The sequence below is a fragment of the Neoarius graeffei genome, chromosome 4 (genome assembly GCF_027579695.1).
Source record: "Neoarius graeffei isolate fNeoGra1 chromosome 4, fNeoGra1.pri, whole genome shotgun sequence".
NCBI classification, from domain to species: domain Eukaryota; kingdom Metazoa; phylum Chordata; class Actinopteri; order Siluriformes; family Ariidae; genus Neoarius; species Neoarius graeffei.
This window is the reverse complement of record NC_083572.1, coordinates 36,814,911-36,832,734: the sequence shown is the minus strand read 5'-3', so window position 1 is coordinate 36,832,734 and position 17,824 is coordinate 36,814,911. Positions and strand designations below refer to the sequence as shown.

Below are 17,824 nucleotides of genomic sequence, written 5' to 3'. Positions count from 1 at the left end.
CCTCTGATGAGATGCTGCCTCATTTCCCGTTTCCAGTAGCCCTCCCAAGTTACAAATGCGCTCAAAGCACATTTCTTAACTTTATATCATGTTGCTAAACAAGTGACAAGTTTGGGATTGATATGTAAAGCCATCGCTGGCATACACCCTCAATTCCTGCTTGGTGGCTTGTCCATCAAATTCATTTGGAGATGAACAAAAATCTGAGAAACAAAAGTCGTTTGGTTTGGTCACACCATGCCGTGTTCCTAATTTTGTGATAAACAATTTACAGAAAAGAGAAGAAAAAAAAAAAAACTCAACAAGGAGTGATGTGCGATAAATCCTGAAAGAATGGAACAGATTAAGAGCAGAGAGAGCTGGAGCTTCGTTTCTGTTATCAGAGGAACACAGTCCTGTGCAAAAAAAAAAAACTGATGTATAAAATGTTACATCAACCTAGAGGTGGATTATTTAACCCCCCCCCAAAAAAAAGCACGCTGTGTCCAGACAGGCCGGCTGCGCCGATTCAGTCACAGGTCTGCATAAAACACCCACAACCTACACACTAAATTTTAAACTCGAACATTATCCTGTCCGTCATGACCCAGCGCTGTTTTTTTTAAACCTAGAGGTGGAGATCACAAAAAACAATATATAAATATTCTCAAACACAGTACTGTTCAAAAGTCTTGGCACCCCATTGTTTTCTTCATATAAACTTTGCTATAGATTTCTATTTTATGATTTCTACATTATCGAGTAATGAACCTACAGTCAGAGAGTTCTATACAAACACACTGAACTTAACATCTACACGCATGTGAAATGGAAATAAAATCAACTATGGCAGGGAAAACTATTTTGGATAAAATTGTTATTGTCCATTATAAGTAAAAAGTAACAAATAACCAAACTTAAGAATAAACTTAATCAATACTAACAGGATTTTCATTAATAGAGCCGCGGCCACAATTAGACAGTCCATAATTATCGACACCTTTTCAGATTTGCCAATAAAAAACAATTTCACAAAGGTGAGTTTCAGTTACAACAGTTATTATCGGTTAATCAATCAACCGGAAGACCCGACCCCTCGCCTTTTGATCTTGTCGTCTGATGACAGCTCATCACCTAAGATGGATTTTTTTTTTTTTTATAGCACGATCAGCAATTTGAGAAAAACTCAGACGTTATCACAGGTAAGCATGGTGGAAAGATCATGGACACGTTTTTACTTCTCAAATTCACCGATATTTCATGATCTTGTTGAAACCTACTTTGCTTCTTACTCTTTCATTTGAGTCACCGTTTTGTATCTAAACATGCGTTTGAGAAGTCACGTGAGGTGTCGATAATAGTAATCACTTTCACCAGTGTCCACCATTATCGACATCCTGTGGAATTAAGTGATATTTACAACTGTTATGGATCGATCTGTGTGTAAAATTGTTGAAGCAGATGAAGTATTTAAAAAAAATTAAAGTGCTGCAATTTATTATAATTATTTTTCTGATTCATAACAGAATGCTTATAGAGTATTTGGAATCAGACTGCAATAAATAGAATTAGACCACAATTAAATTCCTAGCATATTAAAATATATATATATATATATATATATATATATATATATATATATATATATATATATATATATGCTTGAAATATTCAGGGTTTATTTTCCAGTTTGTTGTAAAATATCTACCACATATTACAATTAGGGCTGCAACTAACGATTATTTTAATAATCGATTAATCTGTCGATTATTTTTTCGATTAATCGATGAATCGGATAAAAAACCAAACAAAAAAGCATTAATTTCCAACCCTTTATTCAAAAAAAAAATTTTCACAGTGCAAAAAATCTTTAGTGCAAAAACATGTTGATCCTTGATCATCCCTGAGCAGTGTAAAAATAATAATAATAAAAAAATAATAATAATAATAATAATAATAAATAAAATAGGCTTTTTTAAAATAAAGTGCACAAAAAGAGGTATATATTTTTTAAAGGGATCTGAGTGGTCAGAACAATAAATAAATTATAAAAAGATAAAGAAAAATCAGAAAACACTCACAGTTGCACAAACACACACACTCACTCTCTCACTCCCTTTGCATTGCAATGCAAAAATGTGAGCATGTCCACATGCTCCTGACTCAGGCTCACTTGTCAAGCTGGACATCGAGCAAACACCAGCACCAGACGAGCTTTGGAGGGATGTTAACGTTACGTTTCATCACTTCAAAGCGGAACAAACATAGGTGTCATAGTGACTTATGCTGCGTTCATGTGCTATGGGAAGATGATATTTTCCAGTTGGGAAGTGGTATTTACCAGTGTGTTGTGTTCACATGCTTTTGTTGTTGTTGACAAATTAAAGATAGTGGACCAGATTCAGAATCAGGCCTGTTATTTGGCTTGTTTTACAATTATAGATTGCCTTGTTCATCAGCTGCAGCAGGAATACGAGTTATCAAAAGTCAAAAGGTAAATAATGCTGAATATTTCCTGATCATGACTAGAGATTTTCTTAACACATTGAATGCCACGCTCGCCGCCATGTTGAAAGGTTAAAGTTCATCTCATCTCGGCAACTCATGTATCAAAATTTTCTACGAGTTGCCCAGTGGAAAATACCACAAGAGGGGGCATTCATGTGTGCTTTCCATGTCGGCGTTTGGTATTTACCATAATTCCCATAGCACATGAATGCAGCATTACCCTGCTGTTGAACTCCCGTCCTCCTCATCAATGATTCCGTGTTTTCGTTTCAGGTGCTGGATCGTTACTGTGGTGCTCCCATGCCATGTCATGTCACTTTTGCACATTTTACAAGTAACACACTCGTTTTGTTTAGCGTGAAATGCTCCCACACTTTAGATGATTTTGGTCGCACCGGTTTCTCCGCTTCCGCCATGTTTCTAAACAACTCCGCTCTGAGTAGTGGTGTGTCGTTCACGAACGAACCGTTCTTTTTGAACGAGTCTTCGAAGTGAACGACTAGAACTAGTTCGCGCTGCCTCTCGTTCTCGGTTGTTCGCGAATCAGCAGTCTCTGCTCGCTGGCAGCAGGGCGGTCGCTGAATCTCGGTCGTTGGCGAATCAGCAGGATCTGTTCAGTAGCAGAAGGGCGTCCAACTTGCATTTTGATCTGTGCAGAGCAGCGCCACTTTACTTCTTTAAGGGCTATCTGAGCCCTATTATCAGAGCGTTGACACATGCCAGGTCTTTATTTTACAATTTAGAGCTCTCACTCAGCAATACATTTCAGTTCACAGCGAACGAGCTCAGCAGTTCGCGAACGAACGAACAGCCAGCCTGCCTGCTGCCATACTGGGCTGGGCGCATAGCAACGGTTTCCATGACTGTGATAAACAATGAAGAACGTGGCTCTGGAGATTGCGGCATACTGTGTTCGTTTTTTTAATGTTAATGCAATTTGTAATAAAGTGGTTTGTTCTTTGTAATGAGCGTTGCTGTTGAATATGAGCAAAATGGGTGTTACTTAATGGGTTTGAACAACTGCATGAAACAGTCTGCAATGCATAATGCAAAGGATAATGTTTTTCTTCCATCTTTTTCTCAAGCACATTGTAATGTATGAAAATCTATTGTGGATGGCACCTCTGCCGCCTCTCGTTCACTCAAGATGAACTAAACTTCGGACGACAGCCATTGTTGTGCCGCTTTGGTGTGACGTCATCAAAATGAACGAGTGAACGAACGAATTTCTTTGCTGAACTGACCGACATGAACGAACTGGCAGAAATGAATCGCCATGTCCCACCAATAGCTCGGAGCTCAACTCTGCTTGTTTGGCTGGCATCCAGCTTAATGGTGCATTACCGCCACCTTCTGCTCCGGAGTGTGAACTCCGCGCTCAACTCAAACCAGAGACTTTTTTAATAATAGAACGACTTTGTTCAAACGGTCTGTGACTTTGTAATCGCGCGACACGACGAATCGATAATGAAATTCGTTGCCAACACTTTTAATAATCGATCTTATCGATTCGTTGTTGCAGCCCTGATTACAATATCGGTAGACATTTTATATTTTGGTTCAAGGAATGACATGCGACCTTTGACCTGGATTTCCATGTGATTACAATGTCAATCGCCTGTAAACATTTATTGGTAAACTACAAAACTAGAAATCAATACAAACAACAACAAATGATTAACAAAATGTGATCTCTGAAAATACTTAAAGTGGAACAAAAAGATTTGACAAGTTAAACGTTATCAGTTCATTTTACAAATATTAGAATTACTTCCTCATTTACGTAAACACTGATATTTATAGAAAAGATATTTTGGACTAAATACACACCTATGTTTTGTTAACTTAACACATACTGATTATTTTTTTATAAATAATCATCAACTGTGGACAAAGGTGTCATGTGATCTGATACGCCAAGTAATCAGGAATCAACTCCCCCCCGTGGAAATTTGAGTAATTATTCAATGCACAGTTTACATACTGAAAGTCTTTTCTACTTCTGCAATGGCCAAAAGATTGTTAAAGGTCACAGGCAAGGGTCGGAGGTGGAACGGAGAATATCAACTTTATTGTCTAGAAGAACGACCCAAAAAGCGAATTCAGTCTTCCTGGTGTCTAATTTGCACCCTAAAATTGAATAAAACAGTTAAAATATACTGGTTTGCGCAAGTTCCGAAGGTTTGTTTACAACTCACTTGTGCGCACTTTCACCGCCAGGGGACCGTCGTCGTGACGTCATTCAAGGCAAACAGACTGGGAGCAGCTCTGTGTTTACCTGCGAACCGAGCACACGTGTACGGACTCTGGTCGTGAGAGGTTGTGTAAAATGTCTGAAAGCAATAGCAATTTTGAAGCAGGAACTTTCCAAATTGAATATCGAGAGGTGGAAACCATATCTATATGAACCTATGGCCGTTGCGAAGCAATCGGTGAATGTGGCTCACCGGTTTGACCGTGCGGCCTCAGAATCAGACAGTGACTCGGCCGACTCTGATCGCGGTGACCCCGGACTTCAACAAGACTCGCGCCCAAACGATTTATCCTGGTAGTTATGATAAATTCTTACTTTCGTCGTAATACAAAATAATAGCCCTTTGAAGAATAATTAAACCACCCTCCCTAGTGGATATAGGGAACGATTACTGGACAGTGCGCTGGTAGGCCACATTAGCCTGCCATCTGCGGCATTATACTATTTATAGCCTACTCTAAGTGAGGAAATATTGCAAGCAAAGGTAAAAATGTTTACGTCCAATCTTCTCCTTTTTGCTTGAGCATTGCTGTTCTGTTTCTTCTTTGACTGCTTGATTTTGTGTTCGAATTTTGTTGGAACAGCGTCAGGTTTGAGCCTTCTCTGTCCAACACTGACACCTAAACTCTCCAACAGATGGGGATCCTTCAAAAAGTGATCGGAGCACAGAGTGGCATATTTACCCGGCTGCCAATGCTCTCGCTTCATGCGCGCAATCCACTCTCTCCGCCTCTTCTCCTCTCTCGGTAAAAGGTAAAAACTTCTTCCTGAACCGGTCCCATTGTTACAGTTCACTGCACAACAATAAGGCATGGTTTTTCTTTGGAAATTCCTGAACGCACGTCTACACTCAAGCCAAACGGCAATGCAAGTAAATGGAAGTAGACTCAACTCAAGCGGTTTGTTTGTCTTGAATGACGTCACACGCCGAGCAGTCACGAAAATCGCCGAACAGAAATTCCCCGCGATCCACGCTAACTTATTTTACTTATTAACAATACTTCTTGGGACCAGAAGAAAATTACAGAGGGTTTTAACATATAAAAAGTTTCAAACGTGCAAAAATTGAAAACCTTTGCCTATGACCTTTAAGGTGTCGATAATTGTAGCCACCGCTCTATTAAATTTCATGTGTGAATGTTCCTATGAACAATTAACAAAAACTGATCCGTATACACTGCAATAAATTCGGCCACAGGTTTGTAAGGAAAATCAACCTACTTCTGCGACAATATTAGATTCTGTTCGCGTGTGTTCACTGCTTCCGATGGCACGGCTTGAAATTCGCAGTGGTCCGGTCACCCGAGGCGACTTAATTTGTCATTTGGTGAGTAATTCCTGTCACTAGCCAGCCCGGCTGACTAGTTGAAAATAAAAAAATATATATGAAGCGAAGATTCAGACACACCGTCAACTAAAGCCGCCACACATTAAGCGCGTGCCGTGTATGTGTTAATCGATGTGTTTATCGGCAGGACGGAAAATACCAAAGAATTCCGAATCATATCGTGTACGAGTCAGGCTGTCGGTTTTTTCACTACTGCACATGCATATAACGCGTCTCATTGAATATCGCAGTAATCACGTTATCAAATTCAATAGATGTGGCCACATTATCGCCCATTTAAATACGCGTTTTTGTTGTTGTTTACATCTACATCTGCCAAAGCTACGTTGCGATGTGGAATTTTCTGAAAGGTGCACAGAAACCGCCAGAGACGGGGACAAAGCGACCTCGGTCTGAAGAGGAGAAACGACAAAGGACTTGTAAGCAAACGTGGGAGCAGGGTAGGCCTTGGCTGCGATACGATTTTTATGGAATATTTAATTTTTTTCAAGTTGATTCCTAGTCAGTATGAAGCTCCTAATGCTTTCTCTCTCATAAATGGTTAAATACAGAAAGCATGTTGGACATATTTTGGGTGCTATAGTCATGATAGTAAGTATATTTGTTTTCAATACTCGTACACCAAGTTGCCAAGTTTTCCAATATATTATTATTTGTTGATATTATATTATGGTGCTCTGTGGTGTTCTCATTTATGTATTTAACAACAGTATCAAAATACTCGGGTCTTGAAATAAATGCACATTAGTCATGAACAATGGTAACTACTCTCTTTTACGTTATTTTTGACAGAAGTAAAATTCGTACATGAACAAATTTTGTCTAGTTGATTTTCTGTTTGGCGAGTTACTTTGGAAGGTAACTAGTCCGGCTGGCTGATGGAAAAACGTGAATTTCTAGGCCTGGATGGGTTAAATGCAGAGAGGAAATTTCACAAGTGTGTGATGAATAAAGTTGTGCTTTCTTCTTTCTCTCTTTTTTTAATAAGCACAGTTACTTAGCTGTGGAAAACTTTCATATCCTTCCTCTAATTTGCATGAAGAGTAGGGTGCATCAGTTGCCCCCTAAAAATGAAAAGTTCCTCCGATCATGATGCATTTTTGTTTTTATGTTCCTTTTGGTAAGGAAACACACTGGGTGAAATATTTTGACAAAATTCAAAAGTTTAATGGTGGCACCAGGAGCTCAAAGTTATATAAAAAGCTGCTATTTTATGACAAAATTTCGATCACTTTTCATGAAACATTATGGCACCTTATAGAGTATACCAAATATCTTAGATACACATTTTTAGTGCATATTCTAAATATACTATCCAGCACAGTTTGAGTTTTAGCTGTTCATTGAATCATTGTTCAACTACTTTTAAACAATACAAATGTATTATGAATCACATTATGGGTTGTTTTACAATCAGGGTACAAAGTTTGTGTCACAGGGGTCCAAAATTCAAATTGATTCAAACTGGTTCTTGTACCAGTTTTTAAGTGAAGGACAAGTTAAAGAACAGATTTCAGGTAATTTTTTGACATGTGTGTATGGTAGTTTTGTGTAATCTGCTATAAGATAAAGAAGATTAAGTGTAGCTTTAAGCAGGGCTGGGAGAAACAAATGAAGTGATTCTCGGAGAGGACTTTTTTTTTTTTTTTTGACAATTCAGAATCCACTACTTCCATAGTGTTTTTAAATATAATGGCCCTTTTCCACTACCCTTTTTCAGCTCACTTCAGCCTGACATGGCTCGCGTTTCGACTATCTAAGAACAGCACGACTCAGCTCGCTTCAGCCCTGCTTAACCCCTAAAACTCGCATGGTTTTGGAGTGGGGCTGAAGCGAGCCAAACCGAGCTGAGTGAGGCTGGGGGCATGAGCAGACACTCCCCTGTGCACTGATTGGTGAGGGGGAGTGTCCTCACACGCCCACACACGCCCCGCGAGCACGCTGGGATCTGTAAACACCGCAAACCTGGAAGAAGGAGAATTACGAGAATTATGAAGCCTTATGCGCCTCGCCTCATCTATATGCTCTTGCCAGTATCTGTTGGTGTTATCGGCGACAACAAGCCACAGCACCAAGACCAGCAACACTAACGACTCCATGTCCTCCATGTTTGTTGTTTACTCTCCGGGTTGTGAGACTGCCGCTTAAAAGCTCACTGATGTCACTGTTTGCGCCACCTAACGACATCACCTGACGTCCACCCACTTTCGCTAACTCCACCCAATGTGTCCACCCACTTCCAGCCAGCACGGTTCAGCGCGGTTGTAGTGGAAAAGCGGCATTAGGCTGTAAGCTTTGTCAGCGCTCTCAAAAGTAGCCGTTCACCAGCGGCAAATTGCCGGCTATGGCTTGTTATGCCGCCGGCTATTGTCAGTCGAGTCACAAAATTTAATATTAAATATTTCTGACAGCAAAAAAAAGTTGTGAACGTAAATTACATCCACTATGTCATGCATGTCCGTTGCCACGTCAACTGTGTTTACATCCTCGACACGAGTGCAGCCATTACTGCCGCCTGTGTTGCCAGATTGCATGTTTTCCCGCCCAATTTGGGCGGTTTTAAGTGCATTTTGGCGGGTTTTGAACATATTTTGGGCTGTAAAACATCAGCAGTATCTGGCAACATATTTTTTTACTTAATACAAGAAATTAATGGATGCCAACGTTTTGCCAAAATGGTATTTTATTTTCCATTGTTTAGGCAGCTTCAGCATCATACTGTGAGATTCTGTTCAAATTGTTTTTTTCTTCTATGAAGCCTGAGCCATTTATTTTATTAGTTTATAATTATTGTTTAATTTAGTCTTCAGGAGAGACTACCTGCACACAGCACTAGTATTAATAGGTTTTTTTTTCTTACATGAAAGCTGAGGCATTTATATTATATTTGAAGGTAACTTCATGTTGTGCTGTGAGGTTCTATGCACTTTAACTTTTGAACCAACAGGTGCATTTGGATAAGTAAAGCCTATTTTTCTGCATTTTTGTAGTCCTGGTAATCTTTTCTATTGGTAAAGTTGTTTATAGGACCATTTCTCAGTGTCTGTTTTTTTTAATCAATAGTTTTTCAGTAATAACTTAATATTTAACATATCACTCAATTTTAAACAACCTCCGCGCCTCCCCCATAGTCTCCAAAATTTCTGTGGGAAACACTGGCGTGCGTAACAACACTAATCAAGCTTAAGCTAGACGACCCGCCTCAAATACCCGTCCCGGGTAAATGTTATCCCAATTTTAGATGGCCTGTTCCAAACCATCCCACCCCATGAAAAATTCGTACTTGCATATATGAGTGATTCCACGCTTATGGGTACTGAAATGGGGACATGAACTTATTTTTAAAAATTCACCTAAAACCATTTCTTTTTTTACCATCAGGTCACAAAACATGTAATCTTTAATGAATGATATGTTAAAAGATAACTTTAATTTTCTGAGATGTAATAAAAACATATTTATATGACAAAGTCAAGCCTATGAGTTCCAAAATGATGTCTGTTACATTACTTCTGTTACGATTGTCCATCTCGCGTCTGTTACAAATTAATTACAATCTAGCTATATACCATGTTAATCTTATTGAAAGAATGTGTATGTTTATTCTACTACACACGTTTATTAATTATATTTGCTAAAACATCACCTTCCTATGTTTCAAAAAGTAATTCTACATTGTTAAAATTGAGAATATATATATGTCCACAACACTTCTGTTACGTTCTGACTTTGGCATATAAATATGTTTTTATTACATCTCAGAAAATTAAAGTTATCTTTTAACATATCATTCATTAAAGATTACATGTTTTGTGACCTGATGGTAAAAAAAGAAATGGTTTTAGGTGAATTTTTAAAAATAAGTTCATGTCCCTATTTCAGTACCCATAAGCGTGGACTCATTTTATATATATCCCTCCACGCTTTGCGTGCATTACGTCTGCCGCTGGCAGACATTTTACCATTTTGCACCCTGCTGTAAATTATTTGTACTCTGCTATTCTCCCAAACTTTGAAGCCCCTGCTTTGTGTTAGTGGTCTCTAATATTTATGTCCCAATATCTTGACCACATTTTAGGATGAAAAGAGTCATTTTAGATATGTTATTTTATATTGAAAAATTAGAGGACATTTTTTTGACACAATTACATACTAATTTGATCAAAATAGTCTGAAAACTTACTGGCATTCAACATTAAAACTTAACTATGTTTCCAATGATATGGAACCAAATATGTGTTTTATAGTATAAAGAATGATGTAAGTGCATCCCTTTTGGAGCTACCTGTGGTCAAAAAAGCACTTTTTCTAAATGACACGAGTAATTTTGCTAAATATGACATATATTGCCATACATTCACCAAAAATAACGTCATCACCAGTTTTTTTTTTTTTTTGCATGGTAAATAGAGCTATCACAGGGCTAAAACAACCAAGTTTATTTAGTCAAGCCTTTTGATATTGAAAATGTGATTTTTAGTTTGCGTACCCTGATTGTAAAATAACCCTATGGTCAAAAAAAAAAAATGCATCAGATTTTATGAAAGTGAGGGCAACTGATGCACCCTAATGAAGAGCCTGAGAGACTCCTATATTTGGTTATACAATAATTATTATTATTATTATTATTATTATTATTAATACTGCCCTGTCACAGGCTAAAGCTACATTTTACAATCAGATCTCAGTTTTTAACACCACAAATTATCACCACTTTAAAAAGCACACATTAAAAAAAAGTGTCTGAACATATGGATTAATGTAAAAAAAAAAAAAAAACATCCTGAATGCATCATTTCCAGTGATTAAACCCCGCCTCTCGCCCGTAGTCAGCTGGGATAGGCTCCAGCTTGCCTGCGACCCTGTAGAACAGGATAAAGCGGCTAGAGATGATGAGATGAGATGAGATATTTGTTGTTTCTCCACCTTTAGCTTTGACTCGACCAACCAGAGAGCTGTTACCAGCCGAGTCAGAGCCAAACAGCTGGCGAAGGGCGCATGGCACAAACTGAAGCTGAAGGATTCGTGTGAAGAAAAAAATATATTTTTTTTATGTTGTGTTGTTGTTTATTTTACCTTCATGTCGTTCATGATGGATTGGAAGAGCCCTCCCAAAGCGCTGCACTCCTTCTCCATTACCGCATCCATTTTTCCACGAGCGAAAAAAAAAAACCCTCACCAAAACGCAGTTGAATTACGGTATATAAAATTAATAATACTAATAATTTAAAAAAAAATACACTGTCGGTAATGTTAACTGGTTGCCCTGGGAACGGAAACCGTTCTAATAAAAGAGCAGAATGTTGTGAGGAAACTGCGTTAGCACTGTGGTCTGCTAACCGGCTAACTAGCTTGTAGGACTAGCTAGCTTGATAAAACGCAAGCCATAAAAGTCTACAAATGCCTTCAAGGACCACTGAGTGGCCCGCAATATGCGTTCAATCCCAGAAGTCGCCTCTCCTCTCCGCCACAGGTAACTGTCCGCAAGCTCTAAAGGCGCGGAGGAAACTGCCTGCCTGGCTAGCTGCGGAATTAACGCTCGAAAAGGCCACCTATCGGACTCAGTAACAGCGCTCAGCAGTTCGTTTCAGATCCATCGTGCTTTTCTGCCACAGTTTATCCAAGCAGCGTCGAATTTGCTCAGGGGATTTGAAGAACTCGGGCCCGTTTGAGAGAATAATGCAGCCGTGACACAATTATTTCCACTCGGTTCCCTCGTCTCTGCGTGCGTGTAAGAAGTTCCTAGGTCGTATTCCAAACGGCTCCCTGTTCCCTCAATAGGAATACTAAGGAAGGGCCAGAATGGTTCCTCACACCCTCTATAGTGTAATGGGAGTCATTTGTGATTCAGCCCGAGTTCTGATCCAAGTTTGGGGCGTGTCCACATCCTTTCAGCTCCTTTCCGGAGCGGTTCTCAACCTCCTCTGCTTCCAGGGCCACCTGTTCATACTTTTAATGAGTCGGGGCCCATTAAAAAAAAGGCCCCCAAGTATTTTGGCTCATCTGTTCTATTGGAATCTAATAATCTATTCTAAAGTGTATTAATGGGATGCAACATCACTCCCTCATCTCATCATCTCTAGCCGCTTTATCCTGTTCTACAGGGTCGCAGGCAAGCTGGAGCCTATCCCAGCTGACTACGGGCGAAAGGCGGGGTACACCCTGGACAAGTCGCCAGGTCATCACAGGGCTGACACATAGACAACCATTCACACCTACGCTCAATTTAGAGTCACCAGTTAACCTAACCTGCATGTCTTTGGACTGTGGGGGAAACCAGAGCACCCAGAGGAAACCCACGCAGACACGGGGAGAACATGCAAACTCCACACAGAAAGGCCCTCGCCGGCCACAGGGCTTGAACCCGGACCTTCTTGCTGTGAGGTGACAGCGCTAACCACTACACCACCGTGCCCCCGCAAGATCAATGTAATTCTTCTATTTTATATTAAACTTTTAGTCAAATATCTGTCACAGTGGCGTCGCCTCACAGCAAGAAGGTTCGGGTTCGAGCCCCGTGGCCGGCGAGGGCCTTTCTGTGCAGAGTTTGCATGTTCTCCCCGTGTCCACGTGGGTTTCCTCCAGTTTCCCCCACAGTCCAAAGACATGCAGGTTAGGTTAACTGGTGACTCTAAAGTGACTGTAGGTGTGAATGTGAGTGTGAATGGTTGTCTGTGTCTATTGCCGCTTTTCCACTACCAACGCGGCTGAGTCGGGCTGAGCCGTGCCGTGCTGAGTCGGGCTGAGCGGGCCTGTTGGAGTTGCATTTCGACTACAACTGCACTGAACCGTGCTGGCTGGAAGTGGGTGGACACATTGGGTGGAGTTAGCGAAAGTGGGTGGACGTCACGTGATGTCGTTAAGCAGCGCAAACAGTGACATCAGTGAGCTTTTAAGCGGTAGTCTCACGACCCGGATAGTAAACAATAAACATGGAGGACATGGAGTCGTTAGTGTTGCTGGTCTTGGTGCTGTGGCTTGTTGTCACCGACAACGCGGACAGATACTGGCAAGAGCGTATAGATGAGGCGAGGCGCATAAGGCTTCAGAAATTCTCGCAATTCGTAATTCTCCTTCTTCCGGGTTTGCGGTGTTTACAGATCCCAGCGTGCTCGCGGGGCGTGTGTGGGCATGTGAGGACACTCCTCCTCACCAATCAGTGCACAGGGGAGTGTCTGCTCACGCCCCCAACCTCACTCGGCTCGCTTTGGCTCGCTTCAGCCCCACTCCAAAACGGTGCGAGTTTTAGGGGCTAAGCAGGGCTGAAACGAGCTGAGTCATGCTGGTTTTTGGTAGTCGAAACGCGAGCCGTGTCGGGCTGAAGTGAGCTGAAGCGAGCTGAAGTGAGCTGAAAAAGGGTAGTGGAAAAGGGCCATATGTGTCAGCCCTGTGATGACCTGGCGACTTGTCCAGGGTGTACCCCGCCTTTCGCCCGTAGTCAGCTGGGATAGGCTCCAGCTTGCCTGCGACCCTGTAGAATGGGATAAAGCGGCTAGAGATAATTTTGCATTTTGTGCAATTTTTTTTTACCTTGCGCAATACCAGAAATATTCAGTTGAAATCAAGCCATTTGAGGCAAATTGGTCCGCCTCTGAAAAAACTTCACATTTGAATTTCCCGGCGAACATTGATTTTCGTGACGTCGCGTGCGGGATGCCTCCTTCTGAATCCCACGTCAGCGCTAGTTTGTTTATGAGAAAACGACCTGGTGGTTTTCTGCAAATTTCTTCAACATTATCACGTAATTATTAAAATGGTTAACAGATGTATCGTAGGAGGCTGTAGCAATACCAATCTTGATGGGATTAGTACTCATCGTTTCCCAAAAGACCGGACAATGAGAGAGAAATGGGAGCGCTTGGTCTACACAGGCTGTGCACTGAAACCGTGCAAAGCTCACGCAGCCTGCTGGCGCTTTCGCACGTGACATCACGATTCTGGCTCCAGACTCCCTTGGGATTTTTCCAGACGCGTTTTGTTATTTTATTTTTTTCTGCTGTAGACAGATGGCCTTGTGCGAAATTACCCTTCTGGATGAGTGTGTAAAGTATATATTTTTATATACTTTCATATAAAAAAAACCCGAAATTGGTCCAGGATATGCACTTTAAGGGTAGTATCTCACTGGGCTGTGACAGCTTGCGACAAATTGCGAACCTCATTCGCAAGAGAGTTTCAAACATTTGCGGGGCTTCTCAATTTCCTCACATGAGTTGCAAAGTGTCGCTCCTTCGTTGCTGAAATTTTGAACATGTTCAAAAAATTTGCACAACAAAATTTCTCTCAAAATAGCCGCAAACGCGTCGCTGGTGTCACAAAGCTGTCGCGAACCCTTCTCAAAGTCAGTTTCCGTGAGGCTTCCTCTACTTCCCTGCCTGCCGAGGGAAAGCCGGGCTGCGACAGCCTGCGACTAGTTGGAGACGCAATTGCGGTAAAATATGCGAATATCAATTCAGTGTGATTCCAAGTGAAAATTGTTGCTAATTCGCATATTTTATCGCAATTGTTGTGTCTCCAACTAGTCGCAGGCTGTCGCAGCCCAGTGAGATACTGGCTTATCACAAGAACTTATTGCCATGTTTGTGTACAGAAAACAAACAAGTTATTAAAACCAAGAAGTACACTCAAAACAAGTGGCTCTAGAAACCACTCAGTGGGATAGATCCTTACATACTAACAAAGAAGGATTTTTCCTATAATAGAAAAATTTACTAGCTAAATTTGACATTAGTAGAATAAATTGTGATCCTATTGTAACCGGAACTAAATACAAAGACAATAGTTATGCATACTATTAATTAACTTAATGTGAAGATAATTAACAGATAATCACCAGATTTTAATTTTTTTAAGATTGTATATATTTTTAGTCTTTTGTATTTGTAATTATTTGTATTTGTACGTGCACCAGCTCTGCTGATCAACTTATCATGTTTAAATAATCATTCATTCATTATGAGTTGGAAAATTATCCATCCGCTGAGTTCCCTGACCTCTCAAACTACCTGGTGCTGCAGACATCGTTCTACACAGACAAACAGATGAAAACCTGGAAGAGCATGGAGGTGTACAACTTTTATATGTGGCTGGGTTAAAGATCTGGGGATCAGGACACAACAACATAAATCCTGTATCGTTTTTGCCCAGAGAAGGAGAAATTTCTGGGCTTTGTATGCATCTTTGCAATGGTTGCTAGGACACTAGAAGTTTTAGTATCGGGTATCAACAAACCACAGCTATTTGATTCTCAATCCTCCCTGCTCTTCTCTTCCAGCAGACATCACAGATCCATATAATTTACCCACATATGTATTTATTTATTCTGCCCACTGCGCATGCACGCTGTGTGTGTGTGTGTATGTGTGTGCGTGTGTGCATGTGTGCGGGGGGGGGGGGGGGGGGGGTTAAATGCAAAGGAGGAATGTGGCAAAAATAAACGTTTGTTCTTCTTAATTTACCTACAAATTTGGGATTTGGGACATTATGACATCCTGAACTATTTAGTATTTGGCTTCAAACTTGAAAAAAAAATCATAGCCCACTAGATGGCACTTCGCGGCCCACTAATGGGCTGCGGCCCAGCGGTTGAGAAACACTGACTTAGGCTATTTAAACGTTAAATTTAAAATACCAACACCACAGGTACTATGGAAAAGATTTCGTGTCAGATAGAAAAGCAATCATACTGGAGAGGGAGAGAAACGTGAAATGAAGTACTGGTGGTAGGTAGTACTTTTCATTTGTAACGTCAGACCAACTGGCCACACACAAAAGAAATCCTTGCATTGCTCATTTTGTCATATCATACAATCTACAGATTTTTTTATTTTTGCTTTTTTTTCCCCAATTAAACGCTGGACATGGCAGCATAGTGGTACCTCACAGCAAGAAGGTTCCAGGTTTTAACCAGGTGCTGGCCAACTGCATCCTTTCTGTGTGGGGTTTGTATGTTCTGCAATCTATAATGCCAATATACTGTAATATACAAAGGTACATGTGCCAGTATACTCTGAATGTATTACAACTGCATGGCTCAGTAGTAAAAGAGTCCAGGTGCTAAACTGGCGGCCTGCAGTCCAGACCTGTCTCCTGCCTCCCACAGTCCAAAGATAAGTGGATTAGAAATTATAAATTGCCATATGTGTGAGTGTGAATGGTTGTTTGTCTATGTGTTACCCCGCGATAGATTGCTGACTAGTGATGTGTCACTCGTGAACTAATTTTTTGTGAGGGAGGAACGAATCATCTCAGTGAGTGATTCATTCATTTTTCCCTGGGCCACACATGCATATACTCACGTAGACTCAGGTTTCTTCATGAATGGGTCTTTCAGGTATGAAACTCTCATTCACTCCATATTCTCAGTGTAGGAACTGGTGATTCATTCATGAATCATAATTATGGGTTTTCATATCTGGCTGAACAGCATGGTTTTTATTTAGCTTAATTTGTACTTTACATTTCAATATTTAACTATATATTTAAATATTTATTGAGCTTTATTTTAGGTGGCATGGTGGTATAGTGGTTAGCACTGTTGTCTCACAGCAAGAAGGTCCTGAGTTCGAGCCCTGTGGCTGACAAGGGCCTTTCTGTGTGGAGTTTGCATGTTCTCCCTGTGTCTGTGTGGGTTTCCTCCGGGTGCTCTGGTTTCTCCCACCGTCCAAAGGCATGCAGGTTAGGTTAATTGGTGGCTCTAAATTGACCGTAAATGTGAATGGTTGTGTGTGTCAGCCCTGTGATGACCTGGTGACTTGTCCAGGGTGAACCTTGCCTCTTGCCTATTGAGGTATTTCACCTGACGTCACAGGGTCACGTGACGCCCCGGTGTCCGCCATTTTGAACGCCAAGCTACATACTAACGCTGCAGACAGAGAGGGAGAACCAGCTTGAAAAAAATGTGTTACAGACACCTAGAATAGATTAATTTGTCAGTAAGCACTCTATAAATAACCATGGTGTTTGCTTGTTGTGCTGTGGGCTGCCACAACAGACAGGGACAGCGTGCAGGACGCTCCTTTTACCGGTTTCTAGTGATGGGAATTTCGGCTCTTTTTCGGGAGCCGGCTCTTTTGGCTCTTCTTACTATAAGGAGCCGGCTCTTTCGGCTCCCAAATGGCTCCTGAGATTTTATTTTTGATTTAATTGCTGCAATTAACTAGTTAATTAATTACATTATTATTTATATTTTATCAATAGGATGTTTTCCATTTTATTTTTTAGTTTTTGTAGCCATTGTAAAGCTTTGTAAAGTATAGCAGTGTAACAATGTTCTAGCTATAGAAATAAAACTTACTTACCAATTAATAAATTATTTTCTCACAAACATAATGCAAAACTGTTATATTACCAATATAAAATACACAGCTGATTTTCCCCTCCTCAGGTGCCTCACAGACTCCTCTCCCCTGCGCTCCACAGCTTTAAGCATTACACCAATTTTCGTATTTTCGCAGCTGTGAATGACATCAACCCCCCCAACCAAAAAAAGTAGGCGTACACCATGCTACTTTTTTTCCTTTGAATGGTAATAGACAACACAAAGACGCAATCGGACAGCAACTTTTTTTGTGAAAGTCTCTCTCTCTCTGAGGCACCTAAGGACAAAAAACTAATTCGGCTCCCCAACTCGGCTCCCACCGAAGAGCCGGCTCCCGTCGTTCACTTCAAAGAGCCGGCTCTTTGAACCGGATCGTTCGCGACCGACACATCACTACCGGTTTCCTACTGACCCA

At 40.8% G+C, this 17,824-nt stretch overlaps 1 protein-coding gene across 2 annotated transcripts in view; it reads right to left on the bottom strand.

Moving 5' to 3' along the window:
• The window catches only part of mtss1 (MTSS I-BAR domain containing 1), a 208,466-nt gene extending 196,535 nt beyond the window's left edge, over window positions 1–11,931 (bottom strand). Inside the window, exon 1 of one of the 2 annotated variants that reach the window (XM_060919207.1) lies at window positions 11,166–11,931. In XM_060919207.1, the coding sequence (XP_060775190.1) occupies window positions 11,166–11,237 (72 nt within the window). In that variant the 5' untranslated portion in view covers window positions 11,238–11,931. The remainder of the gene's footprint in view (window positions 1–11,165) is intronic. The other variant, XM_060919206.1, reaches the window with a different exon arrangement.
• Window positions 11,932–17,824: the final 5,893 nt, after the last annotated feature.